The 21572-nt window shown below is 39.6% G+C and overlaps 1 protein-coding gene across 1 annotated transcript in view; it reads right to left on the reverse strand.

The window, feature by feature from the left end:
• FKBP15 (FKBP prolyl isomerase family member 15) overlaps positions 1–21572 on the reverse strand; it is a 57811-nt gene that overhangs the window by 13237 nt on the left and 23002 nt on the right. Inside the window, exons 9-20 of the mRNA XM_079706883.1 lie at positions 21259–21405; positions 18639–18781; positions 18098–18155; positions 12539–12646; positions 9477–9579; positions 8885–8991; positions 7284–7398; positions 5339–5448; positions 4929–5036; positions 4320–4414; positions 3352–3454; positions 213–384 (exon numbers count right to left, since the gene is read on the reverse strand). Of these exons, the coding sequence (XP_079563009.1) occupies positions 213–384; positions 3352–3454; positions 4320–4414; positions 4929–5036; positions 5339–5448; positions 7284–7398; positions 8885–8991; positions 9477–9579; positions 12539–12646; positions 18098–18155; positions 18639–18781; positions 21259–21405 (1369 nt within the window). The remainder of the gene's footprint in view (positions 1–212; positions 385–3351; positions 3455–4319; positions 4415–4928; positions 5037–5338; positions 5449–7283; positions 7399–8884; positions 8992–9476; positions 9580–12538; positions 12647–18097; positions 18156–18638; positions 18782–21258; positions 21406–21572) is intronic.

The raw sequence follows: 21572 nt of genomic DNA on the forward strand, positions 1-21572 counted from the left end.
GCCACTGATCCACTCTAAACGGACAGTCAGTTCTTTTGCTGTCCTTTTTGCCAAACAATCATGTAATAGGTTTATACTGGTTCACCTTAACCTTTGGCTCTGTCCTTCACAAACTTCATTAGCATTGTGCCAAATGGACTGGGAGGAAGGAAACAGTGTAATTCTTTAAGTTTACATTGTCAAAATCCCAGCCCCCTCCAGCAAGGGCATACCTGAGAGCTCTGCCTGCAGTTTGGCGAGTTGGCCCCTAAGGAGGTCCGTCTCCTTCATGCTTTCTGTCAGCTGTACCTGCAACTCCGTTTCTTTCTTTTGGTGGGCGGACATTTTCAGGTGTAGATGAGAGACCTGTGCAGTGGCTGCTGCTAACTCTTCCGTCACCTTGGCCTGAACAGTAACAAAGTACGATGTCACGTTAAAGATGGTGATGGCCCAACCTCACATATTCTGTGCTGGCTGAACTGGTAGGAAGATAGCTAAGGCCACCTTCAACCTGAATTAAGCCCAAATCAAGCCCTCAAATGTGCAAGGTCTCTGACTCAGGAATGCCCTTGCAAAACTTTGTCCTTAGGAAATACTATGCAAGAACACAAAAAATTTGCTACAAGGATGACTGATGTAGCAGTTTATAGTTGCCAAACAATGGAAACACGAAATAATTTTTAAAAATGAGCTTAAGCCAACTGGTATATCTATCCTGTATGCAACTATTAAGAATAGTGTTATGAAAAAATACTCAGTGGCTTGGTATACAGTCACCACCTATTGTTAAATCTCACCAATCTGATACATGAGAAATGGTATTCCTGCCATTTTCTAAGTTTCCTATAATGAACAAGCATTTTTTTTTAACAAGAAAAGGGTATTTTAAATTTTAAATTGAATGCCTTTGATGGCAATCCACTTCTCAGGCTACAACTTCTCCCTAGCACTACTGTACTAATATTGGGTTGGCCAAGGAGTTCACTTGGGAATGAACTCTTTGGCCAACCCACAGTAGTACTATAAAGATCGGTCACGTGAGAGTAACTGCTCTGTGGGTTCTTTGAAGAACAGTGGTAATAAAAGAAGGGAACACTCCAACTTCTTTGACTGCTCAATGCATTTTATTTGTTTATTTATTTTTTCAATGCATTTTAAATGGTGCTCTGTACTGGCCAAACAGGAGCTAAATATTCTCAAGTAACATCCGATGAAGTCAAAATGACTACCCTGGAAAACTGTCTACAGATATTGTTTATGAAGGGCGATACTGAAAATGATAATTAAAAGGATGGTCAATGAAAAGGAATGGTAAACAAATGACAAATACTACATTCATTTCACCTGAATTGATGTGCTCCTGTAAAAAATAGGAGAAATCAGATGACAGGAAAGGCAGTGAGTGACTGCTCCGCTGGTTTTGATTTTTGGGCAGCAGCGTATTTACGGGGTTGGACCAACTCTCCTATACTATTACACTGCTACTACCATTACTCCTCCTACACCACTATACTTTACATGAATTCTTACTGCTGTCTACTTTCTTATTATCACTTGTCCCTTCTTAGGGTATTCACTGTGCCTACCTCAGTTTTAAACATTTATTCCAAAGGCTTCATCAGTTTTCTAGCTTACATTTAAAATCTGATATTTTGGCTCTCTTAAAGGTGGGGGAAATAAAACAAATTGTACATAAAATAAAAAGAAATAAGCTATGAATGAGTATCTGAGTATACGCTGGCAAAGGCTCTCTCCTTGATCACACTTCAAGTTAGGTTCCTCTAAGCCCATGACCTTGTTCTCCCCTCCTGTCTTTGGCCGGACCAGCCCAGTTTTAGCAAGAATCCCTGCTAAGTCAGTTTAGAGTGAATCTCTACCCTTGATATCTGATCAAAGTTCTCCATTCCAACCTTTGCTGTCTAAGTCCTTGGCCTGTCGTTAGCAAGAATCCCCCTATCCAGGATGTCTCCTCTTAGTAATTTTCCATCCACTGACCACCCCCCAACACTCTGCTCCTTGGCTGTAAATTCCCCACTTGCCTTCTTGGCCTTAACTGTATTTGGAGTTGAGCTCAACATTTCTTCCCTATTGCAATAGTCTTTTTATTTTATTTATTTTTTTGACCACACCTTGTGGCTTGTGAGATCTCAGTTCCCCAACCAGGGATTGAACCTGGGCCACAGCAGTGAAAGTCCAGAATCCTAACCACTAAGCCACCAGGGAACTCCCATCTATTGCAATAGTCTTGAATAAAATCTTCCTTACTATTTTAATAAGTGTCAGAATAAATTTTTTAGTAACATGCGACCTTTAGAGTGAGCTCTAAGATACTTATTTTTGCTGTTCAGCAGCCTTAGGTTTTCATCTGTTAAACTCAGAGGACAATGACAGTTTGGACTTCCAGGCAGAGGAGGAGTTTTCACCTGCTGCAAGTAGAATCGAAGTTTTACTCACTGTCCTGCCTCAACTGGCCTAACAGAAACTGAACTAACACAACGCTCAGAGGGCTTTGTGTCTATCATGGCTCCAGAGTTCACTGATATCAGAGGGAAGACCACTTGCACAGGGCCTTGCAGCAGCTAAGACCACTAGAGGGGATGAATTCCAGAGGAGAGGCAGTGGGGTGGATGGTCACTCTCACCAAAGAACAAGCAGAGTGGAAAATCACTCAAAAGCTCTTATCTCAAGTTATAAAGTGCATTCCATTCAATTTTCATGTTTTCAAAAAAATTCAAATACAAAATATAAAACACTTCTTAAATCTGAGAAAACAGCCGATGAAAGGGTTGCGATGTCCCAGCTGATGAGGGGGAGCCCAAACAAGAAGGAACTCATTTCAGAAAACCAGTGTCACTGGAGCAAAGACAGGAGGAGTGGGGCTTCAAAAGCAGTCATCTCAACCCAAGACCCACAACAGTCTTCCTTCCTTATAGCTACTTCAGAAACAGGTCAAAATACCTAATTCTGAACTGACTGAAGTCAAACAGCAAAACTTTAAAATGCTTTGGCAGACACAGATGAAGGAGCAAACTAAACAATCTCAAACTTCACGATAAATATTTGCTATGTGGCATAACAGAAATTGTCTGTTGATTTTTTCAGCAGAGTAGGATTAGTTTCTAATAAACTGTATAATCCTTACCTTAACCAGATTACTAACATCAGTGATTGTTTTTGAGTCAACTTATTGTAACGCATTTATACAACAGAAATCTGGATGTTGGATATATTAAAAATCTGTTGGAAGATTTCTAGTTCTCTTCTCAATGATGGCAAACATTCTGCTAAAAGGCAAACTGGGAAGGACGTACAGAGGACACTCCTTGGCTCCACACATCCTGACTTGGGCTTCTCTCTCTCCAGTTACTTTACCTTCTCTTGCTCAGCATGCAAAACTCTTGCCTGTGTGTTTTCTGTGGCAGTTTGAAGTGAGTTGTTCCTCTTCTCCATCATCAGATTACTCTGCTCAACATACCTGTGAAATAGACAGGGAAAAAGAAAACATTTATCAAGCACTCAATGCACACCAGGTATAACCCAATGTATCAATACATTCAGCTGACAGAGCATTGCTCTATACCTTCATCAGGAACAATCTGAAAGCATTTTGTTTTCCGAAGATCTACAGTAAGCAAGTTTGGAGGCAGGAACCTGGACCGGGGTGAATTGCTTTGAATTTAGAGAATGAAGAGGAGAGGAATTTGAACATGGGTGGTGAGGGGAAATAAGAGAGGAAAGAGACAGGAGTATGAAGGCTGCAAGGAGGGAAGAAAAGAAAGCTAATCCCCTTCCCCCTTCCATGTGGGAGACAAGAGACACTGGAGAAGAGAAATATGGGAGGATGATATTTTAAAGTGAAATGCTGCTGTAACATGTTCCCCTGACCCCTCCCCACAAAAAAAAATTTTCAGAAGGATCTAGAAAAATTATACAATGCTTGGGTTTTATATGGAAATCAGTGAAGTTCTGGTTGATAAAAGAAGAGTCAGCCCACACAGAAGAGAGAAGAGTTGACATCGGGAGTTCTCTAGGCACTAACACTGCTTTTACAGATGAGGAAACTAGAGCCGGTGGGAATAAATAAAACGCCCAAAGCCACACAACAAATGAGAAGCAGAGCCAGGATTCAAACGCAGGCGTGCATGACATCACAGCCTCCTGAGCCCTTTCTCCTGAAATCCCGTTCAGTCAACAAGCAGTAATTCACATGACAGGCAGGAAACAGAAAAGAGCAGAAATACACATAAACTTCTGTAAACAAACATGCTTATTTAACTTGGGCATTTACAAACTAAACCCTTTTCTGTCCATCCTAGCCAGTGCCCCGTACCTGTCATTACCTCTGATTTCGTTCAATTAGTTCACTAATCTTGTCATTCTGTTCTTCTATCCGACTGCTCTTTTCAAGGATCTCTTGCTTCAATCTTTCATTTTCCTAATTCAAAATATATGATGTTTAACTTAAGTGTTTAAGAGAAAAGCACCAGATAAAAGGGAATCAACTTGAACTGACAGGTGATAACTGTTACATAGCTGAGAGAAAAATCTAGAACTTATGTCCACGTAAATATAATACTTAAAACAATGTATCGAATTCTACGTGATGGATACAAATCACTACATCCAATAGACTAAATGTATAAATGGCTATAAAATGAAGCAGAAACTTTGGAATATGGTCAAAAAAGAAATGTTTCCTTCTGATAATAGAGTGATAAGTCACTTGGAGTAATTAAGCCATAATGGATTTTCCAGAATTTCCCAACTCCGTGTAGCATTTATCACATGCTCTTATTCCTGGAGTAGAGGTTTCAAACAGTAGTACATCTCCAGAGAGAGCAGGGGCAAGATCTCCAGGTTGAGAGCTCTGTTCTTTTTTACTGATATACTTTTTTTATTAGTTATCTATTTTATACATATTAGAGGGCTCTGCTCTTGATCACTCTCACCTGAATAATTCGTTGGATGTTGCTCATGATCATGCTTGTTTCCATTGTCACCGACATGCTAGGAAGGAGCAGGGAATTGCCAGTGCTACGTTTCTGTAACTCTTCAACCTACAAAAGGAGTGTCAGAAAGACTTTTCATGAAATTTTTAAAAGGAGAAATACAATTTACCCAAGGTCTGACTACTTGTTTGAGGTTAATAAGTTTCTGAGACAATCTCCAATGTAAGCAGGAGTTTTCTTCTGCTAACTGGATCCCCAAATAAAATGACCCTTCTAGGGAAGTAACTACTAACTACTATGAATACAGGAAACTAGGAGTTTACCTATTGCCCTGGTTGCTCCCTGTTTGTATCCCCTCTTTATACCCCCACTTTCAACACAGCCCCTTAGTCATGAGATGACTCAGTCACCTTAGTCATGAGATGATCCATTTTATCAGCCACTTTGCTGACTGCCATTCGAATTTCAGTGTTATGATGCCGGGCTTCAGTCATGAGAAATGAAGCCATGTCGCCTGATCCTGAACAGACACAAGCCAAAAAGAAACTTATGAAACTGTAGCAGAGGATACTGTATGAGGAAAAGCCAACAGCTCTATCAACAGAGGAAAGAAAGAAATGAACATTTCCAAATACTGGAAAATGCTGTAGGTGATTTACACTGTCAGGAGAAGATGGAGAGGGGTTAAAGACAAAATGGCTCCAATGCTAACAATAACCAGCTATCCTCCTGCAAAATGCATCAAGTGATACAGTCTGGTTCAAGGGCACAAGTAGTGCACTAGCAACTCAGATTGCTTCTCCATTCACCCAACTGCATGCCAGGTATTGGACCAGGTACCAAGGATACAGCAAGGAATGAAACATGGTTCCTGCCCTTGGCAAGGTCAGTCTGGTTGAGGAGACTCACGCGCAAACAGATCATTATAACAGAGTGTTGTAAGTGCAAAGAATGAACCATGTACGAGGTTACAAGGTACAAAAGAAGCACAGAGAAAAGCAATATTAACTCTTTGGTGACACACGTATACAGTTATGTCTCTGGAAGGAGAGGAGAGAGGATGGTAGCAGAGGAGAAGACAGATTCAGTGGTTTCCCAGATGGAGAAGGGCAGGGCTTCCAGACAAAGGATGCACCCAGGAAACCCTTACCACTCCAGGACCATAAATTTCATTGTGGGATATACTTGCTTCTTCCTACCACGGTCTTAATACCCAAAGTGATTACTGTACAAAAGACAAGCTGCAGAACAAGAAGGCAGGATACCATCCCAGCTGTGTGCATTTTATTTTGCTTTGTTTTTTACACTAGGCAACCACACTTGTACATGTATACAAGATATCTGAAAAGTTACCCAAGGGACTGTTTCCTAAGGTCAGGGGGGTTTAATGATGGAAAACAGTTAACTTCACTTCACACTTTTTTGTGTTGTTTGACCTTTTTATAGAAGTATATTCTTTTCACAACTTTAAAATTTTAAGAAAATAGCTTTCATCTGAGATACTGAACAGTCATCATGTTTTCTCCCAATTTCCTCCAATGTTTTACTCTTTTACTATTAGCTATGAACCCTACAGAGCAACTCTGAGAGAGGAATTAAAAAGGGCTGGCAGGGCTTCCCTGGTGGCGCAGTGGTTGAGAGTCCGCCTGCCGATGCAGGGGACACAGGTTCATGCCCTGGTCCGGGAAGATGGCCGCTGAGCCTGCGCGTCCAGAGCCTGTGCTCCACAATGGGAGAGGCCACAACAGTGAGAGGCCCACATACCGCAAAAAAAAAAAAAAAAAAAAAAAAAAGGGCTGGCAGGAGAAAATGCAAGAAACAAAACACAGAAAGTGGCCATGAGGGTTTTTGTGGGGATGATGTAAATGTTCTAAAGCTGGATTATGGTGATAGTTGCACAACTCTGTAAACATCCTTAAAAAACCCATTGAAGGGGCTTCCCTGGTGGCGCAGTGGTTGAGAGTCCGCCTGCCGATGCAGGGGACACGGGTTCGTGCCCCGATCCCGGAAGATCCCACATGCCGCGGAGTGGCTGGGCCCGCGAGCCATGGCCGCGGAGCCTGTGTGTGTCCGGAGCCTGTGCTCCGCAACGGGAGAGGCCACAGCAGTGAGAGGCCCACGTACAGAAAAAAAAAAAAAAAAAAAAAAAAAAAAAAAAAAAAAAAAAAAAAAAAAAAAAAAACCCATTGAATTGTACACTTAAAACGAGTGAATTGCACGGTATGTAAGTCATACCTCAACTAACTTGTTTAAAAAAAAGAAAAGAAAAAAAGGGCAGAGATCTACTGGAGTCAAAATGAAAAAGGGATGGGAGGGAGGAAAGCACAGCAAGAGCAGAAGATGAGAAACTCCTACCTTGAAAATGAGGAGACTGAGAGAGCGGTGCAGGGTACAAGGGCCGAACGGGCTGCAGCTGGGAAGCAACAGCTGGTGCCTGAGGATAAGCGTAGGCTTGCATACCTGTATAGGGCTGAGAAAATGCCAAGTTACAGATGGCTTATAAAACAGTCGTATCTCTCTTTTCTGCTTAATTTGTCTTGGATGGAATAAAGTAGCTAAACTGGAAGGAGACTCAAGCTTATTGAAGCTGGAGATGTATGAGACCAGGGTTTGGTATTGGGTAATAATTGCAGCAGAAGAGTCATGTATGTAATCCAGTGATGCCTGGTCACCAAAGTCATACCTAGAGAGTGAGGGAAGCGTGTCTCAGGTCACTCCCCAGTCCTCTTGTGATGATTTAATTAAGTAGGAATTCATCCCCCGGCCATTGGGCCTATTGATGGTCTAAAAAAATTTAAAACTAAGCAAACGATGCTTGGTTTCATTAAGGTAAAAGAAGAGGTGTTCACTGCGATTCCAAACTAAAACCACCAGTTTCCAAAGGATGCCTCTCCCCTTCTAGATTCTGATGCTTATCTGTATGACCAAGAGCTCTCATCTTCCTCTGAGCCTCAGCCATCTCAACTATAAAATGAAAATAATAATACCATTTCTTAGGGTTGTTGTGTGGATTAAATGAAGCGATATATAGGTAAAGTTCCTAACAGCTGGTAAGTAAGTGCCTGGAAGACAATAAATGCTCAATAAACAGCAGCTATCATTTTAGTGATGATGGTTGTTCTTCCTTGAATTAAGGAAATCCAGCTCATTTCCAGGGATTGGTATAACCGCCCATCCATTACTAAAAAAGAATCTTAGTCTATAGGATATAACTCTACATTAGGTCCATTCAGGAGTGGGGAGAGGGCCAGGTAGGACTTTTCTCAATTCTGATACACCCCTTCCTAATGGGGCATAGCTGGGCCACCATCACTCTGATCCTTCCATCAAGAATCACCAAGGAAGTGAGGGTCTGTTACCATGGGGAGTTAAGTCTAAGTCTTAACCATCAAATGTGTCAGGGCAAAAGAAAGAGTCCACTGTCCGGGCAAACAGTCAGCAAAGGCAGACAGGCTGTTGCCACTGCCTTCTGTGAAAACAGAAAAAACCCTACTTTTAAGAGCTCACTTTTGGAGGATAACTAGACAAAGAGTTCAGCTGTATTTTCTCACAGCCTCCATCCATTGACCCTCCACCACAGCCGTTCTGCTGAGTGGAGTGCAGAACCTTGGCCTATCAGCTGTTTGACAGAAGAGAACACAGAAGACTTGAATCTATAGCCCTCAATTAGACATATGTGAAAAGGAAAACAAACAAACATTGCTTGGGCTTTTACTATGTGCCAGGCCTTGTGCCAGGTGCTTTGCTTGTTCTTGCACGAAATCTTTACAACCACCTATAAGGTAGGTAATCCTTTGCTTGTTTAGACATGAGAAAGTAGGGGTTCAGGAAGGAGAAAAATTATAAACTCTGTGAGGAACTGGTACAGTACAAGTCGTGCAAGAAGAAGAAAAGAGACTGACTAGAACCATAATCAATTATAGCTTATAACTGATATGGTTTAAAAATGTTGTTACCTGAAAGGACTGGGCGTTTCCAGATACAGCTGAGTGGGAATCATGAGATGCAACTTGCATCAAGGCAGCAGACGGTGCTTGGAGCCCAGAAACAGATGGCTGAGGTGCTAAGATAAAGCAAGAAGTTTTCACTGTTATCCATCCCTTGCTTCTTGGTACAAGTCTGGACTATCACCTTTCACACCACCACTCTTCAGACTTGACCACTTCTCTCACCTAGTCTCCTAAAATCAGTTCTACTGGAGTCTCAGCAATGGGCTAGTGGAAGGAAATTGGGCATGCTCAGGTGCACGTGACTCAGACCTATGACGCCATCAGCTGACACAAAGTGCAGAATTACACACAGGGAGATGGCTCATTAGCTGAGTGCCGATTTCCAAAACCGACAATGCAACACAGCAGAAGACACAGCAAGCAGACCAAATACATCTCCAGGTCTGAAAATGCCCTACCCAGGGACAAACTGACAAGTTTTATACTCTAGTTCAGTTCTCAATACTAAAACAATGCAGCCTAACATTTTAAGGAACAATGATGACAACTTTGGTCCCGACCCAATTCAAGGCCACAGAGCCTCAGAGAGGTTCCTTACCTTGTGAGGTCATCTGTGGTAGCACTGGATGGGCTGGCTGAAGAGAGGGCTGGATGGACGGAGTCACCATAGGCTGCCCAGCTCCTCGAAGAGCATTCACGTCCTGCAACAGCATGAGCATTTTGGTTACTGTGTCTATGGGTCCTTAATTGAAGACTGAGGGTGACTGTCCACCCTAAACCTGCTTACAACCAGTGCTTTTAGGCAAAGAAGAGGAAGGAAAGGCAAGCAGAAAGGCAAGAGTTTAAGGTGTGGGCTATGGGAAGAAAGCACTCTATTATATACTGGAGTAGGATCCCTTCTCCCTGTAAATTATATCAAATAATCATAGTTAATTTCCAGTATAAGTTGTTGATGTTATTTTGTCTGAAGCAGCTAGAGTGACTGCTCCCCATAATGTATCATTTTGCAAACCAGCAGCTAGCTACCTTCAGAGTGACCTAGTCTGTTTCCACAGAATTAGGGCCTCTTACAAGGAAACCCAGGGAATAATGCAGCCTTTCTCTGCTGCCAAATAATATACACAGACCTCAAGGTACTCAAAGAAAATCAGAGTAGGGTTCACTGTGCCTCATTACGATGCTGTTTTTGACAATATAGTTTTAGAGTGTTTTCCCCTCATTCTTTCTCTTCATAAAAGCAAAGCAATGTTGGTCCCTACTATAATTCTAAACAAAGTTAACATACAAACATTTTCCTGATTCGTTCAAGGAAAAGAAAAACTTGAGGCACAATATACAGTGACTGTGATCTGCTATGCTACAGTTCAAGGGGTGAAATCTCTTTGACATTCTTTTACTTCAGAACTTCCTCTTGTTTCCCAATATTCTCAGAAATGTATTATGCATTTCTGGAAAGGCATCCCAGTTTTACATCATTACATATATCAACCTAAATGTCTAACAACAGAGTAAAAGGAATCATGATAAATCAATGTAACAGAGCACTGGATTATCTTTAAAGGTGATAAAGCTTTGTTTTATTTATTTACTTTTTTTATATTACTGATATTAACATAAATGTTCGTGATATAACATTAAGTTAAAAAATCAGATTATGAAACAACATATAAAGAATGTCCTTTTTGGGCTTCCCTGGTGGCGCAGCAGTTGAGAGTCCGCCTGCCGATGCAGGGGACACGGGTTCGTGCCCCGGTCTGGGAAGATCCCATATGCCGCAGAGTGGCTGGGCCTGTGAGCCATGGCCGCTGAGCCTGCGCGTCCGGAGCCTGTGCTCCGCAACGGGAGAGGCCACAACAGTGAGAGGCCCGCGTACCGCAAAAAAAAAAAAAAAAAAAAAAAAAAAAATGTCCTTTTTGTTAAATATGTTTCCTCTTTTTAATTTACATTACTCTACAATGAATAATTAGCACCTAAAAATTTTAGTAAGAATATTATCTTGGGCTTCCCTGGTGGCGCAGTGGTTGAGAATCTGCCTGCTAATGCAGGGGACACGGGTTTGAGCCCTGGTCTGGGAAGATCCCATATGCCACGGAACAATTAAGCCCGTGAGCCACAACTACCGAGCCTGCGTGTCTGGAGCCTGTACTCCTCAACGGGAGAGGCTGCGATGGTGACAGGCCCACGCACCATGATGAAGAGTGGCCCCTGCTTGCCACAACTAGAGAAAGCCCTCACACGGAGGCGAAGACCCAACACAGCCAAAAAATAAATAAATAAATAAATTTATAAAAAAAAAAAAAAAGAATATTATCTTATCCAAATTTCATTTCCAGAAACCAGGTAAAAATCAATCCTGTAACAGGTCCCAGAAATCCTATCTTCCTTTAAAATGTTAAATCTACACAGAGCTTTTCCATGAAGAAATAAAACAAAATTGTGAAAAAAAGCCTATTTTGAAAATTTTTTTCCTCAAAAGCATCACGCTTGCTTTGTTTTACATCAGTATCAAAGAATCCTAAAAATTAATCACTGTTAAGTGTTTCAATTCAGTTGAGAAAGAATTATTTTATTCAATAAGGAACTAACCAATGGGAAAAGAACTTAGTTGGAATTAAGTTACTTCTCACCACTCACCAAATTCCAGATAGATTAAATATGAAATAATAGATCTAAACATATAATAATAAATATTTTAAAAGGACATGTGATGTTTACAGTATCTGAAAGTGGGAAGGCTTTCTAAGCATAATGTCAAAAGCAAAAAACAAAGGGAAAAATTGATAGAGCTGATTGCAATAAAATTTTTGAACTTCAGAAAAATCATGCCACAGGGGACTTCCCTGGTGGTCCAGTGATTAAGAATCCGCCTTCCAGTGCAGGGGACATGGGTTTGATCCCTGGTCGGGGAACTAAGATCCCACATGCCGCGGGGCAACTGAGCCTGTGCACCCCAACTGCTGAGCCCGCGCACTCCAACTACTGAGCCTACGCGCTCTGGAACCCGCGCCACAACTAGAGAGAAGCCTGTGCACTGCAATGGGAGATCCTGCACGCCGCAACTAAGACCCAATGCAGTAAAAAAAAAAAATTAATTAAAAAAAATCATGCCACATACAAAGCCAAAAGATACAACAGTGGGTTTTTTTGGCTGCACCTCATGGCTTGTGGGATCTTAGTTCCCCAACCAGGGATTGAACCCCTGCCCTTGGCAGTGACAGTGCTGAGTTCTAACCACTAGACTGCCAGGGAATTCCTACAACAGTGTGATCTTCATATTAAATTACATCAGTGGAAAAATCAACATTTCCCAAGATAATCTAAACATTCAATCAACAAATATGAATTCATTCTTTTATGGGTCAGGCATCATGCTGCCTAAAGGCTTATGTTTGCTGACAACAGAGATTCTAGTAGAAAGCTAAATTAACTACTTAAAACTGCCCAGTTCTTGTGGCAGATATACAGAATTGCTTCCATTTCTCAGGGGAAGTGATAATTATAGCACAAACACATATACCAATACCAACCTGTATCATTTTGAATATAAGCTCTCTAAATAATGATTCTGGGTTAGAGGTAGAAGAAGCAATAATTTCAGTTAAAAGAACAGAAGACAGCAACATCTGCACTATTCATTCTAAGACAGCCAGTGGGACATACTTCAATTTCTGAATCATTGGAATCCAGCTGTGGTGGAAGAATGGGCAGCATGGGCTGGCCCATTTTAGCCATCCGAGAGATCAACTTGGCCTTGACTGTATCAGGATTCTAAAAGGAGAGGAAAGTCACAAAAATCACTGTAATCAAGGTTCATTACCTTCAGTCAACTCTACGTCTTTTGGCTCTTATATCAAATCTTTCAATAAGTCCCCCCTGCCTTATCTATTTGAAACTATCTTCTAGAAAATGAGAATTAAAGATTTCTTGCCTAGATACATACATGGGTCACAATTAATAACAGTAGGAAAAATAATTCCCTATATGTTGGAATGGACAAAGTGATTTCATCTATATTCCTTCACTGCAATCAAGTCTCCCTACCAGGCATAAGTATTCTCATTTTACAGATAAAAAACTAAAGTATAGATGAAGGGAGGGAGGCATTTTAGATAATAGTAACCTCTCAAAAGCCCAAGAGCAACTCAGCAGCTAAATATTCAGAAGAGATTTAGGGCAAAAAGAAAACAGGAGCTCTGTGTTCTAAATTTAGGTTCATTTAACACTGACTTGGCACTGATGACATACTAGTCCCTGAGCTAGACGCCTCTGTATGCATTAACTGGTTCAAAGTGCAGCCTTTAGAGCAGAGTGTATACTCCTAAGGGTGCATAAGATGATCTAATGAGTGTAAAAAGAAATGACCATGACCTTTATTTTAAAATTATTTTTAAGCTACAGTAAACATCAGACATTAAACTTGTTTACAGGGATGGAGAGTACTTTATGTATATAATTTGTAAACAGACATATACTGAGAGGGTGTATCATTTTTTCTTAACTAATGGAGACACATAATCAAAAAACGTTGGGTCTATCAAAAGAGGACGAGTTATATAAACCAATATTCACACAATGGAATCTTGTGATCTAAAGATAAAAAAAAATGAGGACGCTTTCTATATACTAACATGGAAAGATACTGTTATTATAAAAAGCAAGGTAGATAATATATATGCTATTTTTTTGTGAAGGGGGGAAAATAAAATATACATTCCTATTTGCTTGCATCTGCATAAAGAAACATTGAATACATAAGAAACTAATAAAAGCAGTTACCCAAGGTTGGGGATGAGATAAAATAGGGTACATGGGGGCAGGGGTAGGAATGAGTCTTCTCAATGTATATCTTGTTATATTGTTTTGCTAACTGTGCCATATGAATGTAATTACCTATTCAAAACAAAAAACAAAAACTTAAATGTAAAAAGAACCAAAAGATGGTTAATTTTATATTATGTGAACTTTGCCTCAATTAAAAAACCAAAACTGTAAAAAAAGAAAAGAAAAAAAAAGGTTGGAGAGCATTAGTCTACCAAAAGTTACTGAAGCTTAGAAATAGGTGACAAAAGTAGCTGTGCCTTGAGATTACAAAAGAACTAATACTGAACAATTGTTGTGGCTATTCAAAGATCTGAGATTATAAACTGTTTTTCAATTTTCTTGATTCTCTGGCTTAACCTTCTGGGTTTAGATCACTTTTTACACATATCAGATCAATTATTTGCTTAATTAATTCCTGCTTTGGACTGAATATAAGCAAATAAACTAGTGTTGGAGAGAAATTAATCATCAATTTCACTCCATACAATTATCCTGTTTCCCAATGTGGCAGGTGCAAGCCACAGAGCTTTAGAACTTGAAGCACTTCAGCTATCATCTCATCCACATGTAGCAAACTCAGATGCCTTCACGGACCAGGCAGAGCAGAAGCAAACACAGTGTACATCTTCTAAAGGTCTTCAAATCCAAATTTTACTACAACAGTATGCTAGTCTTCTCATGTTACAGTTGGGGAAACACAGAGGCCCAGAAACCTGATAGAAGTCAACTAATTGGTGAATTAGTGTAGAATTCCTCTGAGAGAATGAAAGTATGAAGATATGTAGCATTACCAGTAATTATGATAACAGAGCTAATGTTAATTGAGCTCTTACAATATGCCAGACACAATACTAAAAATTCCATAGGCATCATTTCATTTAAACCCCATAAAAATCTCGAGAGATTACTGAAGGCAAGCTCTATGTAGGCTTTGAGCTTAGTGCTTTATAAACATATCACAGGAACACTTAGAGGGGCTGTGAGAATTATTTCCTTTTTTTGTTTTTTATTTATTTTTAAAATAGATCTTTATTAGAGTATAATTGCTTCACAATACTGTGTTACTTTCTGTTGTACACCGAAGTGAATCAGCCATATGCATACATATGTCCCCATATCCCCTCCCTTGAGCCTCCCTCCCATCCTCCCTATCCCACCCCTCTAGGTCACGGCAAAGCACCGAGCTGATCTCGCTGTGCTATGCTTCTGCTTCCCACTAGCTAATTATTTTACATTTGGTAGTGTATATATGTCGATGCTACTCTCAGTTTGCCCCAGCTTTCCCATCCCACCCCGTGTCCTCAAGTCCATTCTCTATGCCTACATCTTTATTCCTGCCCTGCAACTAGGTTCATCAGTACCATTTTTTTTTTTTTTAGATTCCATGTATATGCATTAGCATACGGTATTTGTTTTTCTCTTTCTGACTTACTTCACTCTGTATAACAGAATCTAGGTCCATCCACCTCACTACAAATAACTCAATTTCATTTCATTTTATGGCTGAGTAATATTCCATTGTATATATGTGCCACATCTTCTTTATCCATTCATTTATTGACAGACACTTAGGTTGCTTCCATGTCCTGGCTATTGTAAATAGAGCTGCAATGAACACTGTGGTACATGACTCTTTTTGAATTATGGTTTTCTCAGGGTATAAGCCCAGTAGTGGGATTGCTCGGTCATATGGTAGTTCTATTTTTAGTTTTTTAAGGAACCTCCATACTGTTATCCATAGTGGTTGTATCAATTTAGATTTCCACCAACAGTGCAGGAGGGTTCCCTTTTCACCACACCCTTTCCAGCATTTATTGTTTCTAGATTTCTTGATAATGGCCATTCTGACCGGCGTGAGGTGATACCTCGTTGTAGTTTTGATTTGCATTTCTCTAATAATTAGTGATGTTGAGCATCTTTTTTTTTTTTTTTTTCACGTTTTATTTTTTATTTTTATTTTTTTTATTAGTTTCTGCTTTATAACAAAGTGAATCAGTCATACATATACATCTGTTCCCACATCCCCTCCCTCATGCATCTCCCTCCCTCCCACCCTCCCCATCCCACCCCTCCAGGCGGTCACAAAGCACCGAGCTGATCTCCCTGTGCTCTGCGGCTGCTTCCCACTATCTATCTACCTTACGTTTGGTAGTGTATATATGTCCATGCCTCTCTTTCCCTTTGTCACAGCTTACCCTTCCCCTTCCCCATATCCTCAAGTCCATTCTCAAGTAGGTCTGTGTCTTTATTCCCGTTTTACCCCTAGGTTCTTCATGACATTTTTTTTTTTTAAATTCCATATATATGTGTTAGCATACGGTATTTGTCTTTCTCTTTCTGACTTACTTCACTCTGTATGACAGACTCTAGGTCTATCCACCTCATTACAAATAGCTCAGTTTCGTTTCTTTTTATGGCTGAGTAATATTCCATTGTATATATGTGCCACATCTTCTTTATCCATTCATCCGATGATGGACACTTAGGTTGTTTCCAGCTCCGGGCTATTGTGAATAGAGCTGCAATGAACATTTTGGTACATGTCTCTTTTTGAATTATGGTTTTCTCAGGGTATATGCCTAGTAGTGGGATTGCTGGGTCATATGGTAGTTCTATTTTTAGTTTTTTAAGGAACCTCCATACTGTTCTCCATAGTGGCTGTACCAATTCACATTCCCACCAGCAGTGCAAGAGTGTTCCCTTTTCTCCACACCCTCTCCAGCATTTATTGTTTCTAGATTTCTTGATGATGGCCATTCTGACTGGTGTGAGATGATATCTCATTGTAGTTTTGATTTGCATTTCTCTAATGATTAATGATGTTGAGCATTCTTTCATGTGTTTGTTGGCAGTCTGTATATCTTCTTTGGAGAAATGCCTATTTAAGTCTTCTGCCCATTTTTGGATTGGGTTGTTTGTTTTTTTGCTATTGAGCTGCATGAGCTGTTTATAAATTTTGGAGATTAATCCTTTGTCAGTTGCTTCATTTGCAAATATTTTCTCCCATTCTGAGGGTTGTCTTTTGGTCTTGTTTATGGTTTCCTTTGCTGTGCAAAAGCTTTGAAGTTTCATTAGGTCCCATTTGTTTATCTTTGTTTTTAGTTCCATTTCTCTAGGAGGTGGGTCCAAAAGGATCTTGCTGTGATTTATGTCATAGAGTGTTCTACCTATGTTTTCCTCTAAGAGTTTGATAGTTTCTGGCCTTACATTTAGGTCTTTAATCCATTTTGAGCTTATTTTTGTGTATGGTGTTAGGGAATGATCTAATCTCATACTTTTACATGTCCCTATCCAGTTTTCCCAGCACCACTTATTGAAGAGGCTGTCCTTTCTCCACTGTACATTCCTGCCTCCTTTATCAAAGATAAGTTGGCCATATGTGCGTGGGTTTATCTCTGGGCTTTCTATCCTGATCCACTGATCTATCTTTCTGTTTTTATGCCAGTACCATACTGTCTTGATTACTGTAGTTTTGTGGTATAGTTTGAAGTTAGGGAGCCTGATTCCTCCATCTCCATTTTTCTTTCTCAAGACTGCTTTGGCTATTCGGGGCCTTTTGTGTTTCCATACGAATTGTAAAATTTTTTGCTCTAATTCTGTGAAGAATGCCATTGGTAGTTTGACAGGGATTGCACTGAATCTATATATTGCTTTGGGTAGTATAGTCATTTTCACAATATTGATTCTTCCAATCCAAGAACATGGTATATTTCTCTATCTGTTTATGTCATCTTTGATTTCTTTCATCAGTGTTTTATAGTTTTCTGAGTACAAGTCTTTTGCCTCCTTAGGCAGGTTTATTCCTAGGTATTTTATTCTTTTTGTTGCAGTGGTAAATGGGAGTGTTTCCTTAATTTCTCTTTCTGATTTTTTGTTATTGGTGTATAAGAATACCAGAGATTTCTGTGCATTAATTCTGTATCCTGCAACCTTACCAAATTCATTGATTAGTTCTAGTAGTTTTCTGGTAGCATCGTTAGGATTTTCTATGTATAGTATCATGTCATCTGCAAACAGTGACAGTCTTACTTCTCCTTTTCCAGTTTGTATTCCTTTTATTTCTTTTTCTTCTCTGATTGCCGTGGCTAGGACTTCCAAAACTATGTTGAATAAGAGCGGCAAGAGTGGACATATGAAGAAGCTGAAGACCAGAGAAGTCAGGTAATTTCCTCAAAGCCACATGTTTATAAGAATAAAGATTTGAATCCAAGTCTGTTGATGCAGAAGCCCAAGCTAATTTATACTGACTCTCAAGTAAGGGAAAATGAATAAAGTAACCACTGATTTCTAGCCTAAATCAACATTTTTCAACATTTTTTTTTCTCTAACCTACTATACCCTAGGCACATGAAACCCTTCTAGCCAACTGGGGATGAGGAGATAGACTTATATACTCACTGTATTTCCTGTAAGCTGTTCACTGAGGGAGTTAGATTTGGAACGAAGAACTGACTCCCTGAAAGCAAATAAGACATATCCTGAGATAAAAACAAAATCCATAATCATGAGTCTAGATTATACTGTATAAACAAATTGTTTTTTTAAATGTTTGCCAATTTAATCGCTGTAAAACAGAGTTTTAACTCTTCTTTAGTTTGTATAATTTCTGAAAGCTAGTGAAGATGGACAATTTTCCATTCAAATGCTTATCATTTACATTTCTTTCCTTGGATATATATTTTGTGTTTATGCCTTCTGCCCAATTTTCTTCCAGAGTTTGGCAGGTATTCTTTTATATCTAAGTTAGTGCTTTTATAGAGTATGAATATTAATCCTTTGTCAGAAAATCTGATGCAATTACTTTCCCCATTTCCCTCATCCCATTTTTTCCCAATTATTTAAAATTATTTTAGTTTTCAACTATGTCCCTATTTCTGAACCCCTCTAAGAATCATTTACATGGACAATAAAAGAGCTTTATACAACTCCAGTATCTTACCCTGATTTGAAAGGAACAGATGTGGACAGTGACACAACAGGATCAGCAGAGAGGTTGTCAGCCCCAGGTATGGGTGAAGGGGCTGCAGAATCCCGGGAACTAACACTGTGCCCATCAGAGCCAGAATCTCTAGCAAATTTGACCTAGGGAAAGATCAACCACAGATGGAACAGGCTAATAAACCACAAAAAAAGGCATGCTTCCCCCTCCATTCTCCTTTCATTTTACTTATTCTTCATTATACAAGTCATTACCTATTCACTGTAGGCAAATCAGAAAATGTAGATAAGCCAAAAGAGAAAAAAAAGGTAACAATCACCTGCAATTCAACCACTAAGCAATAACGTTGTTAGAATTTTGGATGTAATATTTTGCACTTATATTATCTGTGTATGTGTGTAAGTGCGTGTGTTTTACAACAATGGGGCCATATTGTTTTGTACCCTGCTTTGCTCACTCACTGATATATTAACATATTTCCACGTTAACTAAATTATTAATCGACAACATCCTTTTTAACTACTGAAGAGTATGTCTAAGGGTCATGCCTTTAACTGCTATCATCTACAGGAAAAAGTCTCCAAAGGATTTTGGGAACACAAGTCATAAATATGTTATCATAAAATATATTTCACCAATTCCTATATGTTGGATATTCAATTTATTTCTAATTTTTTCTATACAAACAATACTTCTAAGAATAGCTTTATCTCTCTTCGCACATAATCATTTCCAAAATACAAATTCCCAGAAGTGAAATTGTTAGATAAAAGGTATGCTTATTTTTAAAACTTTTGATATATACCACTAAATTTCACACCGTAAAGGGTGAACTACTTTATACTCCGTAAGTAGTATATAAATCTTTCTTAACACTCTTGTCACATTGGGTATTATCGTTCTGTATCAGCCCTGTCAGTTGTTTTTTTTTTTTTTTTTTTTTTTTTTTTGGCCACGTCTTACGGCTTGCGGGATCTCAGTTCCCCGACCAGGGACTGAATGTGAGCCACGGCAGTGAAAGCCAGAATCCTAACCACTAGGCCACCAGGGAACTCCCCCAGCCTTGTCAGTTTAATAATCAATTTGTAATTCTTTGATTATTGGTAAAATAGGGTATTTTTTTCTTATGTTTACAAAATGTCGGTCTTAATGGATTCAAAATGGTTTGTTATCTATTACCACCCTTGACTTCCTCAAACTCAAAGGAAAATTGAGAAAGAATATAAAAGCTATGAAAAAGGCAGCTGGAAGCACGTCAGTCAAAGAGGGCTGGAATGCCCACCAGAGATAAGGGTGTCCAATTAGGAAAGAGTCATTAATAAAAAATGCATATCCTTTGTTGCAGCAGGAATAACCACCACAATGAGGATGGTCATAATATTTATTTGCATTGTACTTTATAGTTTATAGTCACAAACATTATCACATTCAGACCTAATAATCACAGTATAAAGCAAACAGAGCCTTTTTTTTGGCGGGGGGGGGGACATTAATTAACCGCAATTTGTTACAAACTTTATTATAGAAATTATTCTTGATAAAATTTTTAAATGGTACAAAGGGTAGAATGTAAAAAAGTAGAAGTATCTGAACTCCATTTCCATTCTCCAGAGAAAATCATTTCATTTCTTTTAATGCCTCCAGAAATTTTATATGAATATATGGGCATATGCATATATTCATTTGTAGACACACAGACACACAGACACACAAACACAAGATCATACTACCCATACTGTTTTGTTTGTTTGTTTGTTTGAATTTATTTTTGGCTACATCGGGTCTTAGTCGTGGCATGCAGGATCTTCACTGAGGCATGCGGGATCTTTCGCTGCAAGGCGCAGGCTCTTTGTTGTGGTGCGCAGTTTTCTCCCTAGTCGTGGCGTGTGGGTTTTCTCTAGTTGTGGAGTGCGGGTTCCAGGGTGCGTGGGCTCTGTAGTTTGCGGCATGAGGGTTGTCTCGTGGCACACGGGCTTAGTTGCCCCGCGGCATGTGGGATCTTAGTTCCCTGACCAGGGATCGAACCCACGTCCCCTGCATTGTAAGGCGGATTCTTTACCACTGGACCACCAGGGAAGTCCCCCCATACTGTTTAGCAACTTGCTTCTTTCACTTAAAAATAGATTTTGGATATTCTTTAAGAACTACATAGAAGTCCACTCTATGAAGAACCATAATTTAACCAGTCTCATAATAATAGACACTTAAGCTGTTTCCAGTTTTTTACTATCACAATGTGGCAGAGGGAGGAAAATATGTATCTATCTGTATTTATCTATCTATATACAGGTATCTTTGCACTCTTATGTAAATATATTGATAGCATACACTTGTAGCCATAGAATTACTAAATCAAAAGGTGTGAACATTGGGCAGGAATCACTATTTTACAGCTTAAATAAAAAGAAGGTTAGTGTAGAGAAGTGACTATGAATACAGAGCCAAGAAGGACATAAACCTTGGCCTTTAGATTCCAAAGCTGTTGTTCTTTCCAACTATACCATTTCTACTTAAAAAAAAAAAAGATATCTTCAGAATCTTTTTCGACACATTTATTTATTCATTTTACTTAACTAGCAAAGAGGACTCATCAAACACAACACAGCACAATTTCACTCACCCGCCTAATCTCCACCTCGAACACCAGGATCGAGTCTGTTGATGGAGTCCATCCTATTACCCCTTCAGAGCCAGCAGCGCAGGCTGGAGGGATGATGAGCAACCGCTTCCCTCCTTTTCTCATGCCCACCATTCCATCCTCCCAGCTCTTTAGGAATCAGAGAAGAGGAAAAGCTCATCAGATACAAATCTTTTCATAAGACAAAACAAAGTACAGGATCATCGGGTTTATATTCCCCCCTCCCAACTGGTTATAAGAACATCTGCTTCTCAATTCACTTGTAAAAGCCAGCATATCCGGGGCTGTATGAAATA

Source organism: Hyperoodon ampullatus, assembly GCF_949752795.1.
Source record: "Hyperoodon ampullatus genome assembly, chromosome: 6".
In the NCBI taxonomy this organism is placed as follows: Eukaryota; Metazoa; Chordata; class Mammalia; order Artiodactyla; family Ziphiidae; genus Hyperoodon; species Hyperoodon ampullatus.